This window comes from Scylla paramamosain, chromosome 25 (assembly GCF_035594125.1).
Source record: "Scylla paramamosain isolate STU-SP2022 chromosome 25, ASM3559412v1, whole genome shotgun sequence".
NCBI lineage: Eukaryota > Metazoa > Arthropoda > Malacostraca > Decapoda > Portunidae > Scylla > Scylla paramamosain.
The window spans coordinates 1,471,889-1,497,500 of record NC_087175.1 but is presented as its reverse complement, the minus strand read 5'-3'; the positions used below and the strand labels follow the sequence as shown (position 1 = coordinate 1,497,500).

At 45.8% G+C, this 25,612-nt stretch overlaps 2 protein-coding genes across 4 annotated transcripts; one reads left to right on the top strand and one right to left on the bottom strand.

Annotated features, from left to right (window-relative positions):
• Positions 1 to 832: 832 nt before the first annotated feature.
• On the top strand, positions 833 to 14,415 carry LOC135113402 (protein PTHB1-like). Of its 3 annotated transcripts, none has more exons than XM_064028658.1 (19): positions 833 to 1,005; positions 1,188 to 1,368; positions 1,480 to 1,592; positions 2,062 to 2,228; positions 2,462 to 2,657; positions 2,780 to 3,102; positions 3,519 to 3,643; positions 4,362 to 4,379; positions 5,561 to 5,741; positions 6,137 to 6,382; positions 6,561 to 6,685; positions 7,162 to 7,276; positions 7,708 to 7,822; positions 8,540 to 8,723; positions 9,331 to 9,492; positions 9,987 to 10,130; positions 10,733 to 10,991; positions 11,583 to 11,771; positions 12,010 to 14,415. In XM_064028658.1, exons 2-19 carry the CDS (start codon positions 1,189 to 1,191, stop codon positions 12,315 to 12,317), a joined length of 3,150 nt encoding a protein of 1,049 aa, XP_063884728.1. In that variant the 5' UTR covers positions 833 to 1,005; position 1,188; the 3' UTR covers positions 12,318 to 14,415. The 3 variants fall into 3 exon arrangements, with proteins under 3 accessions (XP_063884728.1, XP_063884727.1, XP_063884729.1); XM_064028657.1 differs by having other exon boundaries at positions 1,168 to 1,368; XM_064028659.1 differs by lacking the exon at positions 4,362 to 4,379 and having other exon boundaries at positions 835 to 1,005; positions 1,168 to 1,368.
• Positions 14,416 to 15,255: 840 nt separating this feature from the next.
• On the bottom strand, positions 15,256 to 25,229 carry LOC135113404 (mucin-7-like). The gene is made up of 8 exons (XM_064028660.1): positions 24,793 to 25,229; positions 23,784 to 23,856; positions 23,202 to 23,295; positions 22,118 to 22,368; positions 21,682 to 21,847; positions 21,476 to 21,578; positions 20,899 to 21,119; positions 15,256 to 20,375 (listed from the first exon to the last, which is right to left on the bottom strand). Exons 1-8 carry the CDS (start codon positions 24,832 to 24,834, stop codon positions 19,892 to 19,894), a joined length of 1,434 nt encoding a protein of 477 aa, XP_063884730.1. The 5' UTR covers positions 24,835 to 25,229; the 3' UTR covers positions 15,256 to 19,891.
• Positions 25,230 to 25,612: the final 383 nt, after the last annotated feature.

The window sequence follows — 25,612 nt, the reverse complement described above, 5'->3', positions numbered from 1 at the left end:
CACAGCCTGTACTAATACCGCCTCATCCCATCTCTCTCTCTCTCTCTCTCTCTCTCTCTCTCTCTCTCTCTCTCTCTCTCTCTCTCTCTCTCTCTCTCTCTCTCTCTCTCTCTCTCTCTCTCTCTCTCTCTCTCTCTCAACACACACACTCTTTTTGTTTCCAACTATTTGTTTTCCTGGAAGGAGAGAGAGAGAGAGAGAGAGAGAGAGAGAGAGAGAGAGAGAGAGAGAGAGAGAGAGAGAGAGAGAGAGAGAGAGAGAGAGAGAGAGAGAGGGTATCTGATTGTGTGGGTCTCTCTCTCTCTCTCTCTCTCTCTCTCTCTCTCTCTCTCTCTCTCTCTCTCTCTCTCTCTCTTATATGGCAATAGTTTTGACATTTCTGGCATTTGTCTCTTATCTTCTTCTTCTTCTTCTTCTTCTTCTTCTTCTTCTTCTTCTTCTTCTTCTTCTTCTTCTTCTTCTTCTCCTTTCTTTTTCTTCTTCTTTTTCTTCTTCTTCTTCGCACTACTATAATTACATACGTTATTTTTTTTATCTGTTTTTTATCCCTCTATTATCTCGATATCTCCTCCTCCTCCTCCTCCTCCTCCTCCTCCTCCTCTCAATCACTCTCTGTTACCACAACAAAAAAATCATTCTTGTTTTCGTTGCTGTCCTTTTTTTCCGGAAGTTGTCCTGTTGAGCAGAGATTCAGGCAGCGCAGCATGACCTAGCATGATAGTGGTGTGATTTTCTGTTTGTCATTTTTCCTTTTTCTTAATAGGAGTTGCCGATACAAAGGCCTGGCTCAGTAGTAGTCTCGAGCCTCCTGTAGCATCAAGATCAAGATTAAGATCATCAGCCGCACATACCTGCTGCAGTAAACAAACCAGTGGGGCGCCTGTCATCCGTTAGGCGGTCTAGTCGCTCCTAGTCTCTACTCACGCCCACTGCTGATGCGTGATGGTCTAGGGGCGGCGTGTGAGGTGCCTGTTGACCCGGGGAAGGGGAAGGAAGGGAACTGAGGTGAATATTAGAGGCAGTTAAGCTGAAAGTAATATTAAATGGTTTAATTACGGCCGCCATTAATGATTATTGAGTATATACAACGAAGGATCAGAAGTGAAATAAGTGAACTGAATAGATGTAAACTTAACCTAATCCAATTCAACATCCTAATCCATACAGCACCCTCTCCGTGCCTGCAGGATGTCGCTGTTCAAGGCGCGAGAGTGGTGGGGCACGGCAGTGGAGGCAGCCACCCCTGGAGAGGAGGAGGAGTGTGACGCGGGCTGTCTGCTGGTGGCTAACGTCAACAATGAACAGCCGGCGAGGGACAAGGTAGTGGTGGGCGGCTTCTCCGGCTCTCTCAGGGTCTTCTTACCGCAGGTGTGTGTGTATGTGTATGTGTGTGTTACGTATTGATATCAGTACACAGTGGAGTCAAGGTTGTAACATACTGCTATCACCACTCTCTCCCTCTCACTCTCTCTCTCTCAGGCGCACAGGTCAGAGGAGGGGGAGGAAGTGTCAGGTTACCGGCCCGACCACCTGCTCCTGGAAACAACTCTCAACTACCCTATACTACAGCTGGCGGTTGGGAAGTTTGTCTCGTAAGTGGTGGTGGTGGTGATGGTGGTAGTAGTAGTAGTAGTAATAGTAGTAGTAAAATTGCATTCTTCTTCTTCCCTCTTTTCTTCCTCCTCCTTTTCCTCTCCTCTTTCTTCTTTCTCTCTTTTTCCTTCCCTTCTCTCTCTCTCTCTTTCCTTCCTCACATTCTCCCATCCACTCCTCTCCTCTTCTCTTTTCTTTTCTTCTTTATCTTTTCCTCTGCTTCTCATCCACCTAGTATGTAGTAGTAGTAATAGTAGTAGTATCAGTAGTAGTAGTAGTAGTAGTAGCACTTTTAATAGTAAAATCAGTAATATTATCCTCCTCTTCTACTCCTTTCTCCTCCTCCTCCTCCTCCTCCTCCTCCTCCTCCTCCTTTTAAATTCAATAACAATATCATTCTTTTATAACCAATACTAATTTAATCCTCCTTCTCCTCCTCCTCCTCCTCCTCCTCCTCCTCCCCGGCAGGAGTAACAGTCTGGAGCACCTCTGCATCCTTCACCCAGACCGCCTGGTAGTGTGCTCTGTAGTGGGTGTGGGTGGTGGTGGCGGTGGTGGCGGGCAGGGTGAACACTTCCGCCTCACCATCGCGTACCAGCACAAGTTGCCTCGCCGCGGTCACTCTCTGGTCACTGGTAGGTGGTGGTGGTGTTGGTGGTGTATGTATCTATCTATCTATCTATCTATCTATCTTTATTTTTCGTTCTTTTAATTTTTTTTCTCTGTCAGTCTCCTCTTAGCTTACCCATCATCACATATCTAAGTACCCAATACTATCATCATCTTCACCTCTTCATCTATCTATCTCTCCTTATCACCTGTCTCTCTATCAATCAGTCTCTCGTTATCACCTGCCTCTCTCAAACAGGGACCTTTGGTGGGGTCCGAGGAAAACACTACTTGGCGGTGCAGTCGCTGGATGGGTGTCTGGTGGTGTACGAGCAAGAGAGTCTGGCCTTTGTCACCTTCCTGCCTGGGTCACTCCTGCCGGGGCCCATCGCGTACCTCCCCCGCGCCGATGCCATTGTGACGGTCGCTGCTGATTGGTCGCTTCAGTGCTATAGGTTTGTTTGGGGGGATTGGGGTGTGTGTGTGTTTGTGTGTTTGTTTTAATAGTTGTAAATGGTAATGTTTTTATAATCTCTCTCTCTCTCCCTCTCCCTCTCACGCTCCCTCTCTCTCTCAGATACCAAACAATAGCAGTAGCATCCGAAAACGACAACACCACCAACAACACCACCGCAGCCGCCGCGATCCCACCAAACAACAACAACAACAGCAGCAACAACAACCGGGGGGGCAGCGGCGGCCGGCGGCTGACCCCAGAGTGGACGCAGCTACTTGGGGAGGCTGCGGTGGAATTGAAGGTGGTGGGGGGGGAGGAGGGGGAGCCTGTGAGCCTGCTGGTGTTGGCACAGAGAGGAATATATTGCTTCAAGGAGTCTGGGGTGCTGAAGTTTGTGAAGAAGCTCGAGTTTGATCCTTCCTGCTTCACTGCCTTCATTGTGGGTGAGTGGGGTGGTGCGGGTGCTGGTGGGGTAGTGGTGGTGGTGGTGCGGTGGTTTTGTGGTGGTGGGGGAGGAGAATCGAGTGGTTTTGTGGATGCTGGTGGTGGTGGTGGTGGTGGTAGTAGTAGTAGTAGTGTGTTAGGTTTATTTATTTGCTAAGTTAGGTTCATTTATTGTTGGTGTTGAATGGTTATGGTGGTGATGGTGGTGGTGGTGACACTAATGGAATAGTTTTGTATATATTGTAGTAGAAAGTTTAATAATCAAAGGGTATGGATTCTGAAGACACATAGTAGTAGTAGTAGTAGTAGTAATAAATAAAATATATAATCTTGTGTATATTAAGTTAGCAATTAAAACACAGTAATAGCATCACCACCACCACCACCACCACCTCTAATCACACCACCCTCGCAGACAAGGGCATTCACATCTGCGTCGCCAGCCACACCAACACTCTGCTGGTGTACCGAGAGACACAGCTGAAGTGGGCGTCTCAGCTGCAGTTCCCCCCAGTGGCCTTGACCCGCGCTGACTTCCCGGTGAGAGAGAGAGAGAGAGAGAGAGAATGGAGTGTGTGTGTGTTTATGCTTTAATTTTTCTGCTTTATTATTTTCTGTATTTTGTTGTGTCTTAAATGTTGTGTTATTTGTTGTAAGAGTGATGTTTGTGTTGTTTTAGCTCTTTGCGTAATGTTGTTTATTGTGTGTGTGTGTGTGTGTGTGCGTGTGTCTTTATATCTTAGCTTTAAGTAAAATTTTATCATATCACTTCTCTTTTCTCTTATTCTAGTTTAATCATATTTCTTTTCAGAGTTTGTGTGTTTATGTGTGTGAGTGTGTGTGTGTGTGCCGTAACTCTTCATGTGACCAATACATCCACAAGATCTAGTTACAGCCACCATCTGTCCTGGCCTTCCATGTTTCTGCACCCAAAACCCACAAAAAATATAGTTATTATCACCTTAAACTTCCCCACTTTTCTCCTCTAAACCCACACACTATCACCTCCACACTCCACACAAATGTAGCCACCACCACCCTTCCATACCTTCCCTCACTTCACTGAACCCACAAGAATTCATTTACTTTACCTATCCACAAAAACCGAACTTCTTTCGCTACTTTCACTACTATCAGACCTTGCCCCCATACCCCAACACTCAGATATGCATTGTAGTGTGTAGATACAAACTAACCTAATACCTGTGTCTCGAAAACAAATGGAGTTCACTTTAATGTATTTCCCACACTCCTACAGGGCCCAAGGTTCCTGAGGGTAAGCACTGTTCTCCCTAATGCATCCCTGAGTAGAGCTGTAAGATTAAGAGTCTGTGCTGATTTAGTGTTTGGCTTTGGTCCATAGAGAGAGGGACACAGAGGGGAAAAGGGAGTTTTGTACTGCTGTTGCTGTTGTTTCTGCTGTTGCTACTAATGCTTTTTGTTGATTTAGTGGTTAGTTTAGCTTATAAGGGCCTGGCAAGATTGTGGTATTAGAGAGAGAGAGTGTGTGTGTGTGTGTGTGTGTTTAAAATGCACTGAAATAGGAGGAAGGAAAAAGGAGGAGGAGGAGGAGGAGGAGAGGTGAAATTGATGTGTCTTTTCAGATATGGTGAGTGTCTTGTCTTGAGAGAGAGAGAGAGAGAGAGAGAGAGACTACAAAAATATTAACACATAAATCTCATCTCTGGACCCAATAAAAAAATTAAAAAATAGAAAAATTAGTCTTGCTTTTTCTTGTTGACATGTTACGATTTTTGCCATCTCCGTTCCTCTCTAATACTCTTGTTATGGTGACCAGTACCTCTTCCTTACTTAGTGGTAGTGTTCATCTTAACGTTTTCTTATTTATCCTACAGTTTTCTTGTTTATATTACTATTTTCTTCTTTATATTTGTGTCTTGTCTTTATCTTACTCTTCATTCTGTCTATCTTAATATTTATACTATCTATCTAACTGTTTATCTGATCTGTTTTGCCATCTAATTCTTGTCTTACTGTTTAACCTCTTCATCTTCCCCCCATCTTATCTCCCTGCCACTTTCCCTAACCCTGCCCCACCTCTGCCCCCTTCACTGCCAGGACTCAGAAGGGACAGGGAGAAGACAATGTTCGGCTTAGTGTCTGTCTGTCTGTCTGTCTGTTTGCCTGTTAGTAGAGGAATGCTAGATTGATAAGGGGTGTGGTGGTGGTGGTGGTAGTGTTTGTGGTAGTAGGTGGTGGTTGTGATGGCATGTACTACTTGTTGTTGTTGTAGTAGTAATAGTAGTAGTAGTGGTAGTAGCATAAGTGGGAATAGAACAGTGAATATCCAAACCTAACAATATATAAACCTAACCTAACAAAAAAATAAATAAATAAACAAAATAAAAAAAAACAAGTAAATAAATAAGACGAACAGAAGAAATAAACAAACCCCAAAGAAAAACCTAACCTAACCTAATTTAAACACCACTACAGGGCATCACGGGGGCGCTGGTCATGCTGGGGGAGGCGGGGCAGGTACAGGTCACATATCTCGGCACCGACCCATCGCTGTTCGTCGCTCCGCCCACTGAGACAAGGGAGATTAACTACGACCACACTGACAAGGAGCTGGTTCGCCTACACAAGATTATCAAGGCCTCCACAAAGGATACCGGTGAGTGTAGGGTGAGGAGGAGGGAAGGGTGTATGTGTTATGGGGGGAGGACGGAAGGGTGTATATGTGTAAGGTTTGTATTTGTTATGTAGTTCTCTTCCTTCGCACAAAACTATATATATATACCTAATCACACACACACACACTTAAAATTCTAAACTGCTCTTGACTCTGTTTGGGGACCGACACCGACACCTCATTATTTTTTTATTTATTCGTTGCCCTTGGCTGAAGCCGCTCTTAACCTGCTCTACCCTATCCTAACCTAACCCAACCTAACCTAACCTAACCTAACCTACCCATACCATCTACCCATAAGCACCCTACCCTAACCAAACTTTCCTTACCCTATCCTAACCTAACCTAACCTAACTTAACAGACTCCAATCTTACAGGAGCGTTGGTTGGCATGGGTCGCGGTGAGAGTGACCTTCTAGTGTATGGTACAGTTGGCACTCAGCTGGAGCCCTGGGCCGGGGAGACGAGGGTGGCGCCGCTGGAGGGGGAGGGGGGTACAGTGCCAGCCGTCCCCGTGGTACTGCGCATCACGGCTCACACTCCTCTCAACACTGTGCGGGTCAATGTGGCGGTGGAGAAGCCCATTGGTGTGACGCAGGACACGTTTGTTCTGCGGACTGTGTGTGAGTGAGGGTTGTGTTTGGTGATGGTTTGTTTGTGAGAGTTGTGTTGATTGTTGCTGTTGTTGTTGTGTTTTTGTGAGGCCCTGCATTATCTCTAGTTGTGTTGCTGGCTGTGTATATGAGAGGTTGTGTTGATAGATGAAACACAACATTTTAACACTTCACCCACTCTCTCCAGGCGACACCAGCCAGATAATGATTAAGTTCTACCAAGCTGAGCCGTACATCCCGCCCAGCCTGTCCGTCACCATCATCACCTCCTACGTCAGCCATACAGGGGCACCACGTATCAACACAGTGCAGGTATGGGGTGTGGGGCGTGTGTGGGCTGGCAGGCTGTGTTTTGAAATAGTTATGTTTATGTTTGACTCTTTACTGTGCTGAGTATGTGTGTGTGTGTGTGTGTTTTCATCTTTAAGGAAATAGACACTTAATTTCTCTTTCACTGCATGTTATGTGAAGGTCCGTAACATTCACTCTTCCAGGAAACAAACCCCCTATCTTCCTCTTCTTCCTCCTTGTTGTATAGATCTGCAACATTCACTATTGAGGGGAAGCAAACTTATTTTCCTCTTCTCCCTCTTGTGGTGTGTTCTTACATCTACATCAGGTAACAAAAAACAACAGAATTACTGTCCGGAATCCATAACATTCAGTATTATAAACCCATTTCTTCCCATCCCCTATGTTGTTCTATCCGCAAGTCCTCAGCTGGCAAAACTATTTCTTACCACCTTAAAATCAACACACTTCTCTCCCACCGCCTGTATGTTGAGCAGCTTGAGTTGCCGCTGCGTCTGGTGGTGCGCCCGTGTACGCCCAGCAAGGAGGCCGACCACAAGATCACAATATCCAGCAACAAAGCCGCTGTTAACCTGCCAGACCTCTTTCCTGGTGAGTGAGGTGGTGTGCTGGGGTGCTGGGCTGCTGGTGTGGTGTGCTGGGGTGGTATTGGGCTGCTGGAGTGGTGTTGGGCTGGTGATGTGATGTGCTGGTGGTGCTGGGTGGTGTGGTAGTGTGCTGGGGTGGTGGTGGTGTGCTGGGGTGGTGGTGTGGCGTTCTGTAGTGGTGTGGTGGTGCTGCGGTGGTGGTGTGGTGCTGGGGTGAACTGGTTTGTACATCATTGGTTTGCCTGCTGTGTTTCCTCTGTCTACTTCATTTTTTCAAGTGTAAGGCAGTCAAATTGAAAGAAATCCCAACAAAACTATGAAATATCAAGTGCAAGGCAATGAAATCTATAATATTCTTCCTGTCAAACTTTAACCTTCCATCCTTCCCCAAAAATATCCTTCTTAACCTAACCTAACCTTCCATCGACCCCCCAGAGCTGGTGCAGGACGCAGGGGTGGGCACGGCAATCGGTCTACAGTACTACAATGGGATGGAGGTGACCATTCTGTCCTCCCGCACCACCAACAGATACCGCCTGCAGTCTGACAGGTACTGCTGAGGTGGTGGCGGTGCTGGTGGTGGTGATAGTGTTGTAGTTATGTCATTGTTCTTTTCTTTCTTTCGTTTCTATTCATGCTGTTGTTCTTAATGGTGCTGTAATCTCTTTTCTTTTTTGTCTATCTTTAAATTTGTAATCTCTAACTTACCCACTTCTTGACTCATCTCTTGCTCTCTCTCTTTCTCACTCTCCGGTTGTAATTCTTCAAATCATCTCTGTATGTATATTTCACTCTCTCCAATCGCAGTTTCTACGTTATTTATGCACACGCTGTTCAGTTGCATTTTCTGTGTTCTTTGTGCATTTTTGGGTTCATGTTGGTTCTTCATCTTTTACTTTTTAATGTATCTCACTCTTCACTTGTAATTTCTCATGTCATTTCTTTATACAAACATCTCTCGCTGTCTTCAGTTACACTTTTAAACATATTTACTTTTTAACGCATCTCTCTAGCTACAATCCCTCATGTCATTTTACGTAAACTTCTCTAATTCTCTTCAGTTACACTTTCTAACATATTTACTTTTTAACGCATCTCTCTTTAGCTACAATCCCTCATGTCATTTTACGTAAACTTCTCTAATTCTCTTCATTTACACTTTCTAACGTATTTACTTTTTTTTCAACATCTCTCAGTCACAACTTCTCGTATCATCTCTTTACGTAAACACTTCTCACTCCCTCCTAACTCTGGCTCCCTCTCCCAGCATGGCGGCTCTTTGGCTCATCCTGAAGGAGCTGATGCGGCGCCTAAAGGGGTACTGGAACCAGCCGAGCCGCAGGGACGGGGAGGAGCTGCAGCTGGGTGTCGCCTCCTCCTTCCCCACCCACGAGCTCTTCTTTGAGATTGATGCCCACTTCATTCGCCGCAAGAAACACAAGGAGCTGGAGGTAGGGTGTGCTGGTGGTGGTGGTGGTGTTTGTAGTGGTTGGTTAGGTGTGGTTTAGTTTGATGCATTGTTTGTTTGTTTTGATATAATGACTTCGCTTTTTTGCATTTTTTTTATTTATTTATTTTTTTTTTTTTGGGGGGGGTGTGTGTTTGTATGTATGTGTCTTTTTTGTGCTTGTTTTTCCATTTCCACTTTTGTAACTTGGGCCGGTATTCAGAAACGCTTTGCTGTCTTACCACGACTGTTTTCCAAGGCCACAGAGATGATTAGCCAGGTTCTTAAGACAGCTTCTCTCATTAATAACCTAGAAATCTCGTTAACCTGTCACTAGAACCATAAAAACACCCTTAAAAACCCATGCAACTTCAACTAGAGCCTTTCGAATGTAGTGAAGGTGCAGCACAGAAGTGTTTCCGAATATAAGCCTTTCTCTCTCTTCCCTCTTCTACTAGACATTGGCAACAAACACTTAAAACAACACTAATACCTGTTTTCCTTCCTTTACCTCTTTATCTCACCACTCCATCCCACATCACTCTCAAAATGCTAATACTCCCTGTCAACCGCTCCACTTATCCACCGTCCCTCCACTTGGCCCCAAACAGCTCCAGTTGGCAAGGCGTTCAGCTCAGTTCCGTGCAGTCCAGCGTCGCCTCCTTACCAAGTTCAAGGACAAGACGCCGACACCCCTTGCCAACCTGGACAGTCTTCTGGAGGGGACCTACAAGCAGATTCACGTCACTGATGTCATCACTGAAAATCTTAAGGTATTTTTTGAGTGGTCTAGTTGGGTTATGGCTAGTTCATGTCGGTTCCTCAGTTTTTAGGTTTTGAGTTATCTTGTTGGGTTATGGTTTATTTTCATTCCTCATGGTTCCTCATTCCCTCAAGGTCCTTTTTGAGTGCTCTTGTTGGGTCATGGCTTAGGTAGGTTCCTCGAGTTATGGCTGGTTCATCTTGGTTCTTCATCTTTCTCCTTTCTTGTGGTGGGCCAGGGTGTGGAGGAGGACTTGCATATATAACTTGAAGGTGTATTTTCCATTTATAACCTTGAAATAATGAATGAATCTTGAACAAACATAATATTTCTTAACCATTCACCCTTTCCCTCCTTCATGGTGGCCCAGGGTGTGGAGGAGGACTAGTCTAGAGGAAATGTGTGGCTCATCTGGCACTGAAGGTTTATTTTCCATTTATAACCTTGAAATAACAAATCTCAGAATATTTTAATGTTTCCCATCTCTTCCCGTTGGCACTGCAGGGCATGGAGGAGGACGGATGCCAGCTGAGTTGCGTGGTGCGCCTGGTGCTGGAGATGACCCGCCTAGCCACTGGCATGAGCGACCAGGAGTTTGCCCTCCTCTCAGCGGCCGTGTCCCCTGTGGTGCACCTCTCCATGGAGCAGGTGGGTACGGGTGGGTGGGGGGGAGGGGACTGATTTTCGTATTTATGCACAAGTAAGACAATGTTCCTTATTCACATTGTGGTATGATTGTGTATAATTTCTCGTAGTTTCAGATGTCCTTGCATCGTAACACCCGCATAGCCTTCTTAAGCAGCTTATTCTTGCAGTCTGTACACTCAAAGAACTGACAGATGCTCACCTTTCTCAAGCATCACATCTCAGACACTCATCTCTCAGTTCGTTCCTCTCACTATCTCTTGACATCCTCTTGTGGTATGCTGTAGCTCAAAAAGATGACAGTTGATTGGTTAATGCTTCAAAAAATTCATCATTCAGTCAACTATAGGTAAAAAAAAGTGTCAGTCACTCAATCTTAGCTACAAAATATTTGTCAACCAATCACAGCTCAAAAAATTCAACCAACCAATCAGTTAAAGCTAAAAAAAGTCATTCAATCAACCATAGTTCAGAAAAATTAGTCAACCAATCACCTCAAAAAAATTCAATCAACCAATCAGAGCTCCCCAAAAAATCAAATTAACCAATCACAGCCCAAAAAAAACTCAACCAACCAACAAATCAACCAATCACACGTCACACAGGGTTGGGAGGAGACAACAGATGCTGCCATCACCTTCCTCCTGCGATCAGTGCTAAATCGAGGGAGCTTGGTGGGCGGGGACCCCAGTACAGCCGTCCCCCCCCCAACACCCATGCCCCGTGATGCCCCACCCACCCCAGAGCTCACCATGCCTCCTGACACCAGTAAGCTCAAGAAACACCTGGGCATTCTGCTGGACAAGATCACAAAGGGAGGCGCTCAACTGTCTCTGGATTCCACATCTGAGACCAAGATGCCAGGTGTGTTATGGTGGTGGTGGTTGTAGTAGTAGTAGTAGTAGTAGTAGTAGTAGTAGTAGTAGTAGTAGTAGTACCTCTTGCTATCTTCTATTTTCATGCTTATAACTTTTGGCTTCACTACAAAAGTTTTTCTACATTCCCTCCCTATTGTCTACCTCTCCAATGCAAGAGTTAACCAGTATTCTCATTCATCCCTATTCTGTCTACCTCTCCAATGCAAGAGTTAACCAGTATTCTCATTCTTTCATCCTTATTTTGTCCACCTCTCCAATGCAAGAGTTAACCAGTGTTCTCAGTCTTTCATTCCCTTCACTGGTAAACTCAGCAACTCCCTGCCTGCTTCTGTATAAACGTATTGAAAATTGTGTATATATGAATTTCTGAGACAAAGATGCTAAGTGTGTTTCGATGGTGGTGGTAGTAGTTGTAGTAATGGTAGTAGTAGTAGTAGCAGTTGTAGTAGTAGTAGTAGTAGTATTGTTATTGTAGTAGTTTATATTTATAGACCAAACAGTGCAGGTATAAACTTACTGCATTATTTATATATTTGTATCACAAACTGACCACCACCACCATCACCACCATCCCCAGAGTTGAGTAAGGAGACAGTGTGGCATGATGAGCCAGAGGACCCATCAGAGCCACCGCCGCCACCGCCAGAGGACGACCCCACCAATGTGCCTCTGGGGTCGCGTCTGGGGGAGGACCGGGCGCGCTCAGCCAGGATCAGGTCAGCTCGCCAAGGCCCACGACCGCCCCTCACGCCCGCCTCCCTCTCAGGTTTGCAATGATGGGTTTGGTGCGGTTATTGTGACGTGTTTACTAACATTGAGGTTTTTTGTACAAGTAAATTAGTTAGTTCATTCGTTTGTATATTTGTGTTTGTATATTGATAAGATGACTTGTCTGTGTATTTGTGAGGGCAGTTAATTAATTTCTTCATATATTTGTTTATTAATAAGTTTATTCATTCCCTACAAATCTTTCATTCATGCTGACCCTGTGACAATATTTACAGAGGACATGCCTGAGGAGGACCCTGCTACAGAACCCACACCATCAGAGGAGCTGCCAGACCTTACAGGCAACCCAGCAGCCATCCAGCCGCCTCCTCCTACAGTAGAAGAGGAACCCGAGCCACAAGTAGTAGACACACCTTTACCAGACCCCCAGGGACCTAAGGCGACCCTGCCACCCCTTCAGGAAGACCCCAGCGCCCCGCCAGGAGTGTCAGGGGTTACCAAGAAGGATCAACTAAAGAAAGAGAACACCATTGAGAGTCCTGCTGATATATTTGACCTCATGGAAGGGGATGATGTTTGGTAGTGGAGAGAGAGAGAGAGAGAGAGAGAGAGAGAGAGAGAGAGAGAGAGAGAGAGAGAGAGAGAGAGAGAGAGAGAGAGAGAGAGAGAGAGAGAGAGAGAGAAATGCCAGTCTAGTCATTATTTTATCCTTCTAGTCAGTTATGCAGTCTTTACAATGTCTAGTCTTTTGTGTGTGTGTGTGTGTGTGTGTGTGTGTGTGTGTGTGTGTGTGTGTTTTTATCTATTCACAATTGATAAGTTTTCTCTTGTTCTCTAAGTTCAGCGGTGGTTTGAATCGCTTGTCATCCGTAAGAGTCAAAGGCTTCTAAGTTGATGTAATGGAAGGACGCCAGATACTGCCTGAGGTCATAATGCACCAGTGAGGCAGGAGTGCATGAGAAGTGTTGGGATCTTTTGCTTTATATTGCATTTCTTTCCTTTATATTCTTTAGGTTGCAATTTTGTGCCTTGGAAATCTTTGTTTGTGTCCGTCTGAGGTTAGACTCAAGTGTGCCAGTGTGGCACTCGAGTGCCAGGGATGATGAAGTAAGACGATCGGTGACACTGGTGGGTGTTTCTGTACAAATACAAGGGCAGTGAGAGGCACAGATGGGCAGCTGGATGCACTGACCCAGCTGCACACCTGAGTCTGGCTGTAGTCAAAACCATGTATACAGTATGCTTTAGGGTATCTGTTAATGTTATATACAGGCAGAATTTATAATCTTAATATAACTCAAGACTGTATTTACCAGTATTCACCATCTCTGCCTGTATTTATTAACAGTGACGGGTTCTTAAAGTATGCCACATCCTTGGGTTCGGACTGTTGATGTGTAGGTTGCCAGAGTACGAATATTCAGTACCAGTGACCAAGCTGTGGCCTGTCCAGCTGTCCACCTCTGCCTCTCACTACTTATATCTCAAGCACACTAAAGGCCTATCAGTGTCGCCAGTCTTGCCACACCATCACAGGAACACTGGAGGCAGCATCACAACAACACTCTCTGGAGAAGATTACTGGTGGTCAAGCTGGTCCTGGCATCCTCCCTTAATGACACACTTCAAGCTACCACACCCCCCACACACTCTTGGTCCTGTCTCCCTCTGTCCCCTTCTGCAGTGCCACACCATGCCTCTGCCTGGAATACCACTTGCCCAACGTGCTTTCCACCTGCAGCACCTCCCACACTGGATCCTCGTTGACACGTTTTACCTACTTGTTGCTTCGTGGACCTTGACATTGCAACATCTCCAGGCTTATTATGCAAGTGCTGTTCTTTACCAGAGTGTTGTCATTGTATTTTTCTGCCTTGCACTGTGGCAAATACTATGTAGTTGTGTAATGAGTTAATCTACAGGGTGTCCTCAGTTAAAGGAAAGGCATCAGACAGATGAGATAAGACTACACAGTAGATCAAGGAGCGATTTGACAGGCAGTGATGGTGACATGTCTTGTGGGGTGAGTTGCGAGATTAACAGCATCCCTGGAGAGTTAAAGGGCAGGTGCGATCCCAGGAGACAGTTGGCTCAAGGTGTGTTCCTTATGGCCAAAAATAGATGCGCACACCAACAGTTGCACACACTACTTGCCACAGTGAAGGACAGAAAACACTATACCATGAATAATGTCACACTGAGGGAGACAACAGCACTCATCCAGGAATGTTGTAGAAGTTGAAGAAGTTGAAAGAAGCAACACAAGCAAATAGAATCCATGAGGATGTACTGTGGAAGGAGCTGCAGAGGAAGAGCATGTCAGGTGAGGAGCATTCTGGGCATTGAAACGGCGTGGTGTTGCAGGCGGTGAGGGAAGACAACATCCAGGCTTGGAGAGGGAAGTGTGCAGGGACCAGCAACCATATACCTGTAAGAGAGAGAGTAATGTTGCCTCCAGTGCACACAATGTAATGATGGCCGTCCAAAATTCGTGATAAGGAATCCGTCCATTAAAGATTGATTGTTGTGCAGTTAGGGACCAATGGTGTCAGATAACGGTGCATTACACACACACCAGTCAGGAGTGTGTGATGAGTGTGACTATAGAGGTTTTCCCTTCAAGTGTTAGCCTTCCTGGTGGCATAGCATGTACTACCTAAATAAAATAAAACAGCCACATACATACAGTTTCCTTCACATGTGAGCATTAAAGACTGACAGCTACACATGGATCCCTTGCAAATTTGAAGATCTATATAAATACAAACTTCTGCCAGAATCTTATACAAGTGTCTATTTCCAGCACACTTCAGATGCCAATTACTTGATGCAGGTGAACTATCTGTAGATGAAGGGAAGTGTTTGTATTCTGCTGCAACCAAGTGACAGGAAACATCTATACAAGGACGTGCTGACAAATAGTCCCACTTTTGAAGCTTCAGGGGCTAATGCCAGTACCCTTCCTAGTCTTCACAGCTGAGGGCAGAACCAATCAGATTTACTCCACTGTAGAGAAGCCACACAGTCACATCTTGCTCTCCTTCACTCAGTTAAGTCTTTGTGCTGGTTTATATTCAGAATGGAAAGGTTGTGCATACTTGTAGAGGCAGCAAGTCAGGTGCTCCCTCCCTCTTGGTGATGCTCATTCTACTCAAACCTGAGGAGAAAATTAAATAAGTGGGTGGATATTGCCTAGCTCACACTCATAAGATGGATGGACTGAATGTGTTATAGAAGTGGTGACTAACATAAGAAGATGGGCACCTCACTTAAGACACATAAGATGAATGTACTGGATATGTGTGTGTGTGTGTGTGTGTGTGTGTGTATTATAGAAGTCACAACAAACATTCTATAAAGACAGTTGGCTTTTTATAATGGCAAATTTTCCATTGTGAGAGTACTATAGGTTACAAAAAGTACACAATTACCCACCTCTCAGTGCGTCCACACCCCCATCGCTGAGTGACGGCCAAACCTCCGCAGGCACGACACACTAAAAGGTACTGCAAACACTCTGCTCTTATTCCAAGTAATGTATTTGCTTGGTAGTAAAATACTTTCACATACCATAACGTAGTGAATCCAGGAATATCGCAACATATGTACTGCTCCCACAATCTCGCATCTTGTATCACCTAAACTGGCACACAAGTCTGTAAGTCTCACCAATCACCAGGCATGTAATGGACTACAAGTGTGACACAGTCAATCACTCAGGACTTGGGGGGGAGGGGGGAACTTGTGGGTTCAGTGGCAGCCTACACAGGGGAGAGAGTGATTTGTGGTGGGAGGGACTGCAGGAGGTGGGACAGGGAGCAGAAGAGTATCCGTCATAACACAGGTATATAAAAAAAAAAAAAAAGAAAAAGAAAAAGAAAAAAAAATGTAAATCAAGAGAAAACAAAAGGTTGAACATCAGTCTCCAGGCACACACACACACATGCACACACACACACATGGTCTGACCACGACTCTCACAACTCTTGGAAACCATCATTTTGACTACAGAGGGAGAAGAGCCACTGGCAACCCTGTGCTCACCGTAACACATGTAAATCCTGGAACAGAGGGTAAGGTTATTTTGTACTTAATACAAGTTGAACAATCAACGCTTAATACTAGGAGTGGATGCAGATGAACCAAGGCTGTGGAGCTGTTCAGGGAGGACAGAACAGAGGACAAGACCATTAACTGCGAGTCCCAAAAAGAAAGAGACGTGGCACAGAGGCGGTGGCAAACAAGTCTGGCTTGTCGCTGCACTGCCATCACCACCACCACCACCACACAGCTGGCCAGACTCCACACCGACACCTCCCGGCCGGCGTGTGGCATCACCTGCCTGACACAAGCACAGTCCGGCGCGACATTCCGATGAGCATTGGAAAAGAAACACAAATGAACAGACGACACCGACGACAACACATGGAAAGTTCTGACCTTTGGCGTTTTATCGTGTCAAGATTTGATCGCTGGTTTGAGGCGGAGGCGGCGGCAGCAGCAGCTGCAGCGCCGCCCCAGAGTGATACCACTAAACTTAACAGGACAAAACACAACTAGAATACGTTTGTTTCACATCGCAGTTTTAACGTCATGGCGAGGACTGCACCCCGGGACGCGGGACCCGAGGGCCGGCGGGCACTGCTTTGATTGCCAGACCCAAGTGTGGCATTATTGCTCCTTGCTACGCCTGCCACGCCGGCACAGCTAAGACGTAATGAGTTAGTTAAATACGGTTTGATATTAGTAAATACTACCTATCCAGTCACTAACTTAGAGGCTTATTAATAATCATGGAAGATGATAAAGAACCCACAGCCTTATCTTGCCCCCGACGTCCGCTGTGGCCGGATTGCTGCGGCATGGCGGGAGGAAACCAATCAGCTGTCTGGGCGAAGCACCGGGTGTCCCGCATGTGCTTGGCGGCGGGACACCTCAACAAAACATAACGGTAACCCCTCGTCTGTCGTAACGAGCGGTGGCGGCGCGTGGACCAGCATCACAACTGTCCAGCGGCGATGCAGTCCACGCTACAATACTTATGACTACTGTTAACATTAATCAGTGCACTAATCACAGGGCAAATACTGTCACAAGAATGAGTTCACCGTAGCACCGAGGGACGTCTGGCTGGCCCCTTAAAGAGACCTGACTCTGGGAATGCTCTGCACCATAAGTCTTCAGCTCCTTGGCATCTTTTTCTGCACACACACAAGCACAAGCTTCAGGAAGGCACTGGGGGGGCTCTGAAAACCATCACCAGGAACTTGCCGCGACAGAGGATGACCTGACCTGGATCACGTCCGTGTTCTCTGAATACTGCTTTTGTATCACATTCTTCTGTCCCTTGGTCATGGTGGCCAGGCCGGGCGAGTCCCTCAGCCCCCTCACACACCAATCCCCACAGCAATGGGTCTCCTTTGTGTCTCACAGCACTGATGAAGTTAGAGCCAAGCTGTGGCGTGATGTCACAGCAATGCCATGAGTGGTGTAGGTGGTGCAGGGCTGTGCTCCAGGCAGAGACAAACATCACACACTTTTCATAAACACACACACACACTCACACACCAGCAGACACACACACACACACACACACATACGTACACACAGATTACAGCAGAGTAAGAGGCACACAGGTACACAAGGAGACATAGACCCAACACATTAACAAACACAAGACAGCAGTCACAGTGAAGGACAATGTAAAGGACCACTGCACAACACTGTCGGTCACACATTTCACACTCCTTCAAGGGTGAGGGTGATGATGGGCATGCATCTCAATCACTCCACCTTGCCTTGCTTTTCCCCCGTTCTGTGATGTCAACACCTTTTAGAGGGGACTATCAACTCTATCAGTTCAACTCTGGAACCAGTTTAGTCTTAATCTGGTTCAAGCTTTTCCATGAAGTACTTTGTAGAAATACCAGAGTAAAAAAATTGCAGCTTTTGGCCAGTTTCCCATTCATGTGAAAAATAAATGACCAACCGAAAAATCATTATTATTATTATTATAACTTATTTATTTCTTATTTTTTGTTAGGTTCTCTTGAGTGATGTACCAGTGCCTTCCTCTCCCAACACTTTTAAAGGCCAAGGCAACAGACCACCCTGCCAAGGCTTGCTGCACACCACAAACTTACAACATTATGCTCCAAAAATAATTTCCACACAGACCCACACATTGCTTCAGGTGTGTACAAACATGTCTGTTACTTTCACACCTTTTTCTTTGCTTCCTGATTATGAACACTGCCAGGACACAGCAACGCTGATGGGGACTAACAGGGAGTCTTTTGTTGGTGCCACAAAACATTACTTTCCCTTGCTTTATGATGCACAACACTTGGAAATCATCAGTTCTGGCCACAGTGACAACACCCAACAGTATTGGTGGTTGTTTGTGAAGTGTTGTACTAGAATTGAACACCCCTGAATGTGATGCTGCTACAGAGACTGGTGGAGCAACAGCATAAAGACAAAGACTTGACGTGATGCATTTGTACTCACTGTAAACCAAGACAACACACGAAGACCAAGAGCAGCAGCAGCAGCAGCAGCAGACAACAAGGAAGAGAGAAAGGCTGCAGGAAAGATGGAGGCAGTGGCAAAGACCAAAACTGAATTAACCTGAGGGTGAAAAAAAAAAAATCCCTGAACTGAGTAAGCAAAGATATGAATACAAAATAAAGTCTCAAACCAAGAAAACCTGAAGAACAAAAAAGGCACACTGGAGGTAGAGAACAGAACTGAGTGACACCCTTAAACTTCTGGAATGAAAACACACTAGAGCAAAAAAAAAAATAAAAATAAAATAAAATAAATAAATAAATAAATAAATAAATAAAAATATAAAAAATGACAAGATAAAAACTGAAACCTAAAATGACAACTGTAACCTTCATGCAGCAGGCAACGTCAAACACAGCAACACATCTCCCCGTCTTCCTGAACACTAGACACACCCTTGATAAGAGAGATGGTCGTGACAAGTGACACCATCCCACTCTCACGACCAAGGGACTGCCATTTCCCTCCTCTACTTTTATTCCTGCCTGTAGGACCAACACACACTACACCCTCACCTACCAAGCCAAGACTACAAATGACAGACGCCCTTCACTACATAAGAGTTGCATCACAGAAGAAGGATGAGGAACTGAATACCGAAGCAAAGAAGCTAGCCACTGCATAATAAATACAAAACAGGAGTAGGATTCCATTTTCTATTTCTTTTTTAAATCAATCATCCCGGTGAACTCATCTTTAACTTTGCTATCCTCCATGACCAAGACAAATTGGTGCAACACCCTACTCGTATTCCTGACCGTCTTGGAGACACGACCAACATTCTCTACCTTCTCCTGCTCTCTAATCCTTCTGCTTATGCTGTCACCCTCTCTTCTCCGTTGGGCTCCTCCGATCACAATCTCATATTTGTATCTTGTCCTGTCACTCCAATCCCTCCTCAGGATCCCCCTAAGTGGAGGTGCCTCTGGCATTTTGCCTCTGCTAGTTGGGGGACCTGAGGAGTTATTTTGCTTTTCCTTGGAATGACTACTGCTTCCGTGTCAGAGAACAGAAAAGAAAAAAAATCAATCAAAGAAGGGTGAATAAAAATTAAAAGCCACTCATTACATCAAGGTCAGAAAACAGAGGAGGCAGGATGACGAACTGAATACTGGATGAAAGAGAGAGCCATTCAATGCATAATAAGGGTTACAAAACAGCAATAGGATGAAAATAAAAAGCCACTCGCTGCATACAGTTAGAACACCAAAAGCAGGGCGAGGAACTGAACCCTGGATGAAACAGAGAGCCACCACCTGGATAGTGAACAGAAACCAGAAGACACAGGGTGAAAACTGAATGAAAACCAGATCAAACAAAGCCACTAATTAAAACTACAAAACAGAGAAGCAGGATGAAAGGACAAAAAAACCACACGCTAGAGTGAATAAATCACCGAGGCAAACTGAAACACTGAATGGAAAAAAACATTACAAAACAGAAAAGTAGGACGAGAAAACACGAAAACGACTATTGGACACAACGGAAGGCCGGGCTGAGGTCTGGAAGAAGGCGAAACACTCACAAACTTACACACACACACACACACACACACACACACACACACACACACACACACACACACATCTAGGAGTCATAATCTTCATCTACTTGGGAGTTGACATGCATGGCAGCTGGGGCAGTGATAGCAGTGGCACTTCCATTATCCCCAGCGAAGGAAGGCCGGCTGTTCATCGCGTGCACTGACGTGATGACCGGCACTGGTACCCCAAAGAAGGGCCGCGTGCCAGGGGTGAGGGGACTGTGGGGGGCCGTGGCGAGGGCTGCCGTGCTATTTGTGGGACCAGGAAGCCTCACGCCGCCCGGGGGAAAGGCAAATTGTATGGGGTGCAGTGCTGGTACTGGTGGAGGTGGGGGCTTGTTGGGCTTGCTTGGGGCACTGTTGGTGGAGGTGGTGGTGGCAGCGGTGGTGGTGTTGCTGGTGGCAGTGGTGGAGGTGGTGATGGCAGCAGTGGTGGTTGAGGGGAGGACAGGAGGTATTATGCCAATGCTGTATTCCTTCCCAATGGATATCTGAAACTCCCCGACCTTGGTGCTCACTTCGGGAACCCTGCAGTGGAGGGAGGAATAGAGACGCTGTGAGGGAGATGATTAAAAGACACCTTTAGCTCCCTACAGAATACACCTTGCCCTTACAGAACACACCTTGCTCCTACAGAACATGCCTTGCCCCTGCAAAACACACTGATCCCCTGCCAGTTCAGGGACATGTCTACAGTGATCTAATGTGGAAAAGAATTAATGTCGTAAGTTTTTTTTCAAGAGTAAGACAGAGAAAAGGGAGAGACTGATGTAATGCATTAAAATAAAAATGTCATAAGCTGCCACAGAAAGAAAAAAGAAAAAAAGAAAAAAGAAAAAAAAGAAGAGAAAAAAAAAGAATAAAAAAAACATTGTTTCATTGTGCCAGAGAGAGAAAGAGAGATAGAGAAAGAGAAAAAGATTTAAAACACTCCCAAAAATCATACAAACACAACCAAACAAAAAAACAAACAATAAAAAACTCCCTCCAACACAAACAAACACCCAAAACACCAACAAACACAACACCACACACACACACCCATACTCACCCAAACTGCGGCGTCACAGAAGGGGCAGGTGACGGGACGGGTTGGGATGGGGGTGTCTTGCTAACCTGAGTAATGGTAACGGCAGAGGATAAGGGGATGGAGGGAAGGGAGAGGGGTGGAACAGGGGGAGGAGATGAGGGCTTGTGGGTACTGGTGGAAGAGGAGGAGCTGTTTGTGGAGTGTTCTGCAGCCACTATCACCTCCTCGTCTGTGTCTGAGCCCTGTGGGAGGAGAGGGTGAGGTCAGGTGATGAGAGATAAGAGATATGGAAGTTATGAGGTTAGCTGATGGATAGACAAAGAAGGGTAGGTGATAATGATAAGAATAAAGATAGGCAGTAGAGGGACAGTATCAGAACACTGGCTATTGCTGGAAAGGAGATAAAAGGAAGATAAAGGCAGACATTAAAAGAAACAAGAATACAAGAGGGAAGATGGCGGAAACTGAACAACGATTTCAACTACTGAAGGAAGATCAAAGACAAAAACAAGAATAATGAATAACAATAACTTAACTAAACTGATCCACACACTTCTTCATTTATTACCAGACAAAACAAACACACACACACACAGACCATGTCCTCGTCGGTGTCCACGTCAAGGGATAGCGCATCATCCGAGTGGTCTGAGGTGTCCATCGTGACCACTGGCGCAGGGACAACCTTCCTTGGGCGGCCTCTGCGGGAGACAAGAAAAGATACGGGTGAAGGTGGGTGAGCTGAGGATTTCTGAATACGGGCAAGAGAGAACTAAAACAGCGAATCAAATCACCCACACGTACCTAGGTCTGGGCACTTTAGGGGTAGTGTTGGTGCCGGCCTGCTGCTGCCCTGCCAGTGCCCCTCTGCCCCTGCCTCGGCCACGCCCTCGTCCTCTGCCACGGCCCCTGCCTCGCCCCGCTGGTGCCTCCGCCCCCCCACTGCCGTCTGTGGGGGAGAAGGCTGAGTCTGGGGAAGGAGAGGGTGGTTAGTTTGTGTGTATGTGTGTGTGTGAAAAAACACTAGGCAAGAAAACAAAAAAGAACTTATAGAAAACCAGAACAAATTAAATTAACCTAAGCAAACCTACCCTAACCTAACCTAACCAAACACCCACCTACCCTAGCCTAACCTAACCAAACCACAACCACTTCTCTAACCTACCCTAGCCTCAGCTCACCACAAGCACCACCTAACCTCACCACACCCACCTAACCCAACCCAATCACCCACACTCACCTGGCGCGGGGTGTGTCGGCACTGCAGGGAAGACATGTGGAAGGACGTGTGGGGGCGTGGAGGGCGCTGCCAGTGGTGGTGGCGGTGGCGGGGGCTGCTGTGGCTGTGGGGTGTTGGGGGTGGGGAAGGAGGGGGTGAGAGGGGTGCTGGGAGTGCCTGGTTCAGCTTCCCCCTCTGGTCCGATGTCTGGCACGGACGCGACGAGCTCCTGCAGGAAGTCAAATCTCTTCTCTGCCATGATGCACTGTTTCCTGTAGGGCCAGAGAGAGTGAGAGGCTTCCTTATCCTTCCTCCTCCTCCTCCTCCTTCTTCTATTTCTCTCGTATTATATGATACTTGAGAATGATTTAAATAGAGAAAGGAGTTGGTTCTCAAGTAGAGTGGTAGATGAATGGAACAGACTCCGTGATCAGGTTCGGAAAATAGACTATACATATTTATACATAGGGATGATAGTGGAAACAGGTATAGTGATGTTTCATAAAGGGACTGACACGTGTAGGCCTAATGGCTTCCTGTAACTTCCCTTAATTTTTTTATGTTATTTATACTTTCACTTCATCATCAAAAAAGACACACACCCACACATCCACATCTCAATTACTCCTCAACGCTCCTTCTCAGATCTCTAAGGGAATGCACATATAGACCCCTATGAGACATCAGCTGAGAAACACACAGGGAGCAAGCCTGGATGTGTATGGCAGTTACAATTACCACTCCACAACATTTGAACACACCTCACGTCTTGCATCCCTCAGTCCCTCAATCACAGTTTCACTCGTAAACGGACTGCTGCCGACCACAAATTCAGACAAGAGGCGGCGATGAGAGACAACCTACCAGTTTTCATTGCTTTTTTCTCCATTTTCTGTTACCTAACCCCTGCAAATAACAAGGGATGACTACTTTATATTCACACGCACCAGAATTTTTATCATACAAGAATACAGACACACAGGTATCCATTACTCAATTAACAACTGTGATATCAATGCCCCAATACCAACATCAAGTCAATCTCACTACAACTCTACATCCACAAGGCCACATTTTATCAAGCCAGAGTACAGCGAACACTCACAAATGGGCGGGAGTGAGGGTGCGGGCGTGTCGGGAGGCTGTCACTTCACCTGCCCTCATCAGTAAGGATTCCACGAAGAGCTCCAGGCCGCGAGGTGTGCTGGCTAAGGCTCATAACGGCTACAGTGATGGGAACATACATTTGACTATTTCTTAATGCACTGTGGTGGCTAAAATATGTACACAACCATAAAATAAAGAGTTCCTATCATTAGTTAATATAAACACACATCTCTGTTATTGTTATTGTGCGAGGTTAGTGATCAGTGTGCATAGAGTGTTCTGTCAAGTTTTTAATTCCTAGTCTCTCTCTCTCTCTCTCTCTCTCTCTCATCTAGACAATAGAGGAGTGTAGAGAAGTGGCCTGTCAGGTGTACAGTTCCTTGCCACTCCTCCTCTGACACCTACACTGGGTCACTGTCAGGATTTAAATGTCACAGCTGAAATACCATCACCACCACTCTAATCCCTCCCACCACCACCACCACCACCATTATCATTCAAGTTCCTCCCACTATCAACTAATTCTTCCCTCCACCACCATCACCACTCTATCTCCCAGTAATGGTGCATAAAAGGATATAGATGATGACAGGAACGGCCGCCGCCACCTTCCCCACTTCCTCGTCTGTTTGCATTATTTTCTTGATCCTCGCCTGTGGGAGAAACACAATGTATAGTTAATGTTTTCACTACACACAAGGCAGCTTTTCTACAGCCATGGGGATCTTTTAGTGTTTGTATCATGCTGTAGAAGAGATGGAACAATAAATCTTTTCATTACAAGACATTTTTTTTCCATAACCACCAATAATATTTTGATATATTTTTACACTTTACTGCAGGAGGGACGATAATTCAACCTTTCACTACATGACAAACATTCCCACAGAGGCCTCAACTTTCCAGACATCAACATTCTTGCTGCAATCGTTTACCGACAAGCCAAACTCTCCCCCTGATCACTTCCCCACGGGTCCCCCAACACTGGTGGGGCCGAGGGGTTGAGGCAACACTCCAACACTTGACATTTGCAACACAAGAGAGGTAGAAAATCAATCATTTCACTAAAAGTATCACCGGAGAACACAAAGCACATCAGAAAATCATTGGTTAGCTGAAAATGAAAATTAAGCATCAATATTATGACAGAGGTGAGCAGGGAAAGCATCCACATTTCTTTTCTTCATTTTATTACACGTGATATTTAACTTGGTCAGTGGATATACTGAGCACCCTAATGAGGCGCTACACAGCACTACAGGTGGCTGTTGTCACTACCGTCACAGCACGCTGGGCTACTGAGCACACTCGCTATTTCAATCACGACTGTCACGCCATCCAACCAAAAAACACCTTTATTTACAAACGACAAACTTAACACAACTTGTCACTAGGTTGAGCACAAAATTCTTATCTGACGTGACTTTACAGGTCCATTTGATAGTGATAAACAGTGTGGCATGCAGTGTGTGGTGAACAGCGCTGTGTGCGCCTCACCACGGGAAGCAATGGACAAGACAAGGTGAAGCCAAGCCTCCCCTCCCCCGCGTGACCCCTGGACAGACCCCACACTCTCCCACCACACCTACCGGGGGGAACCGGGCGTTGTATTTCTTCTTCTTGCCTGGCATGGCTGTGTAAGACGATGGGACGGGGCGGAGCGGGGTGCCCTACAGCACTCCTGCAGGCGGGGCAGTGGTGGGGTGGCGCGGAAGGGCAAGGACGCCTGCTGGGGGCCTGCCTGCTCTCATCCCTAGGCTGGGCTCACTGCTGGAGCGTTAGCGGTGGCCTGGGGAGCAAGGGGTGGCGCTGGGAGAGGCTCATGAGTGGGGGAGTGACGGAGGGGCAAGCACGAGGATGAATATTGAGGAGCAGCTCGTGTCTCACAGACCACAACAACACCACGTTATTCTCACCGGAACCAGGGAAACTCGCTATTATTGTTACTATTATACTTATTTACCATCACTTCTATTATTTGCGTGCTCAGCAATTATTTTATCGTAATTATCTATACATTAATCTTTATATCAGCCATATTTCAATTCGTCCAAAACTGACATAAAAATTGACACAAGAGGAGTGATATTACCTTGATGAGCTAAGTAGTCCAGCTAGTTTGCAGCAAAACAAGCATTAACATCGATCCTAATGCAATGTACTGCCTCGTTTATCTGATTAACTTATTTCTAAAAATAGTACATTAGTTTATTATCATGAGTTGGGTTTTTTTCAGTCACCTCAGACTCCAAGACAGAAAACTTGAGTCAGTCTTCTTAGTAAAGTATCACCAAAAAATAAACAAACAAGTGTAGTACAGTTAATATAACAATAAGTATACAAAAAAAAAATGCGAGCGTTAAGATAAATGCACTAAAGAGGATTTTCATTAAAACTTTACCTAAAAAT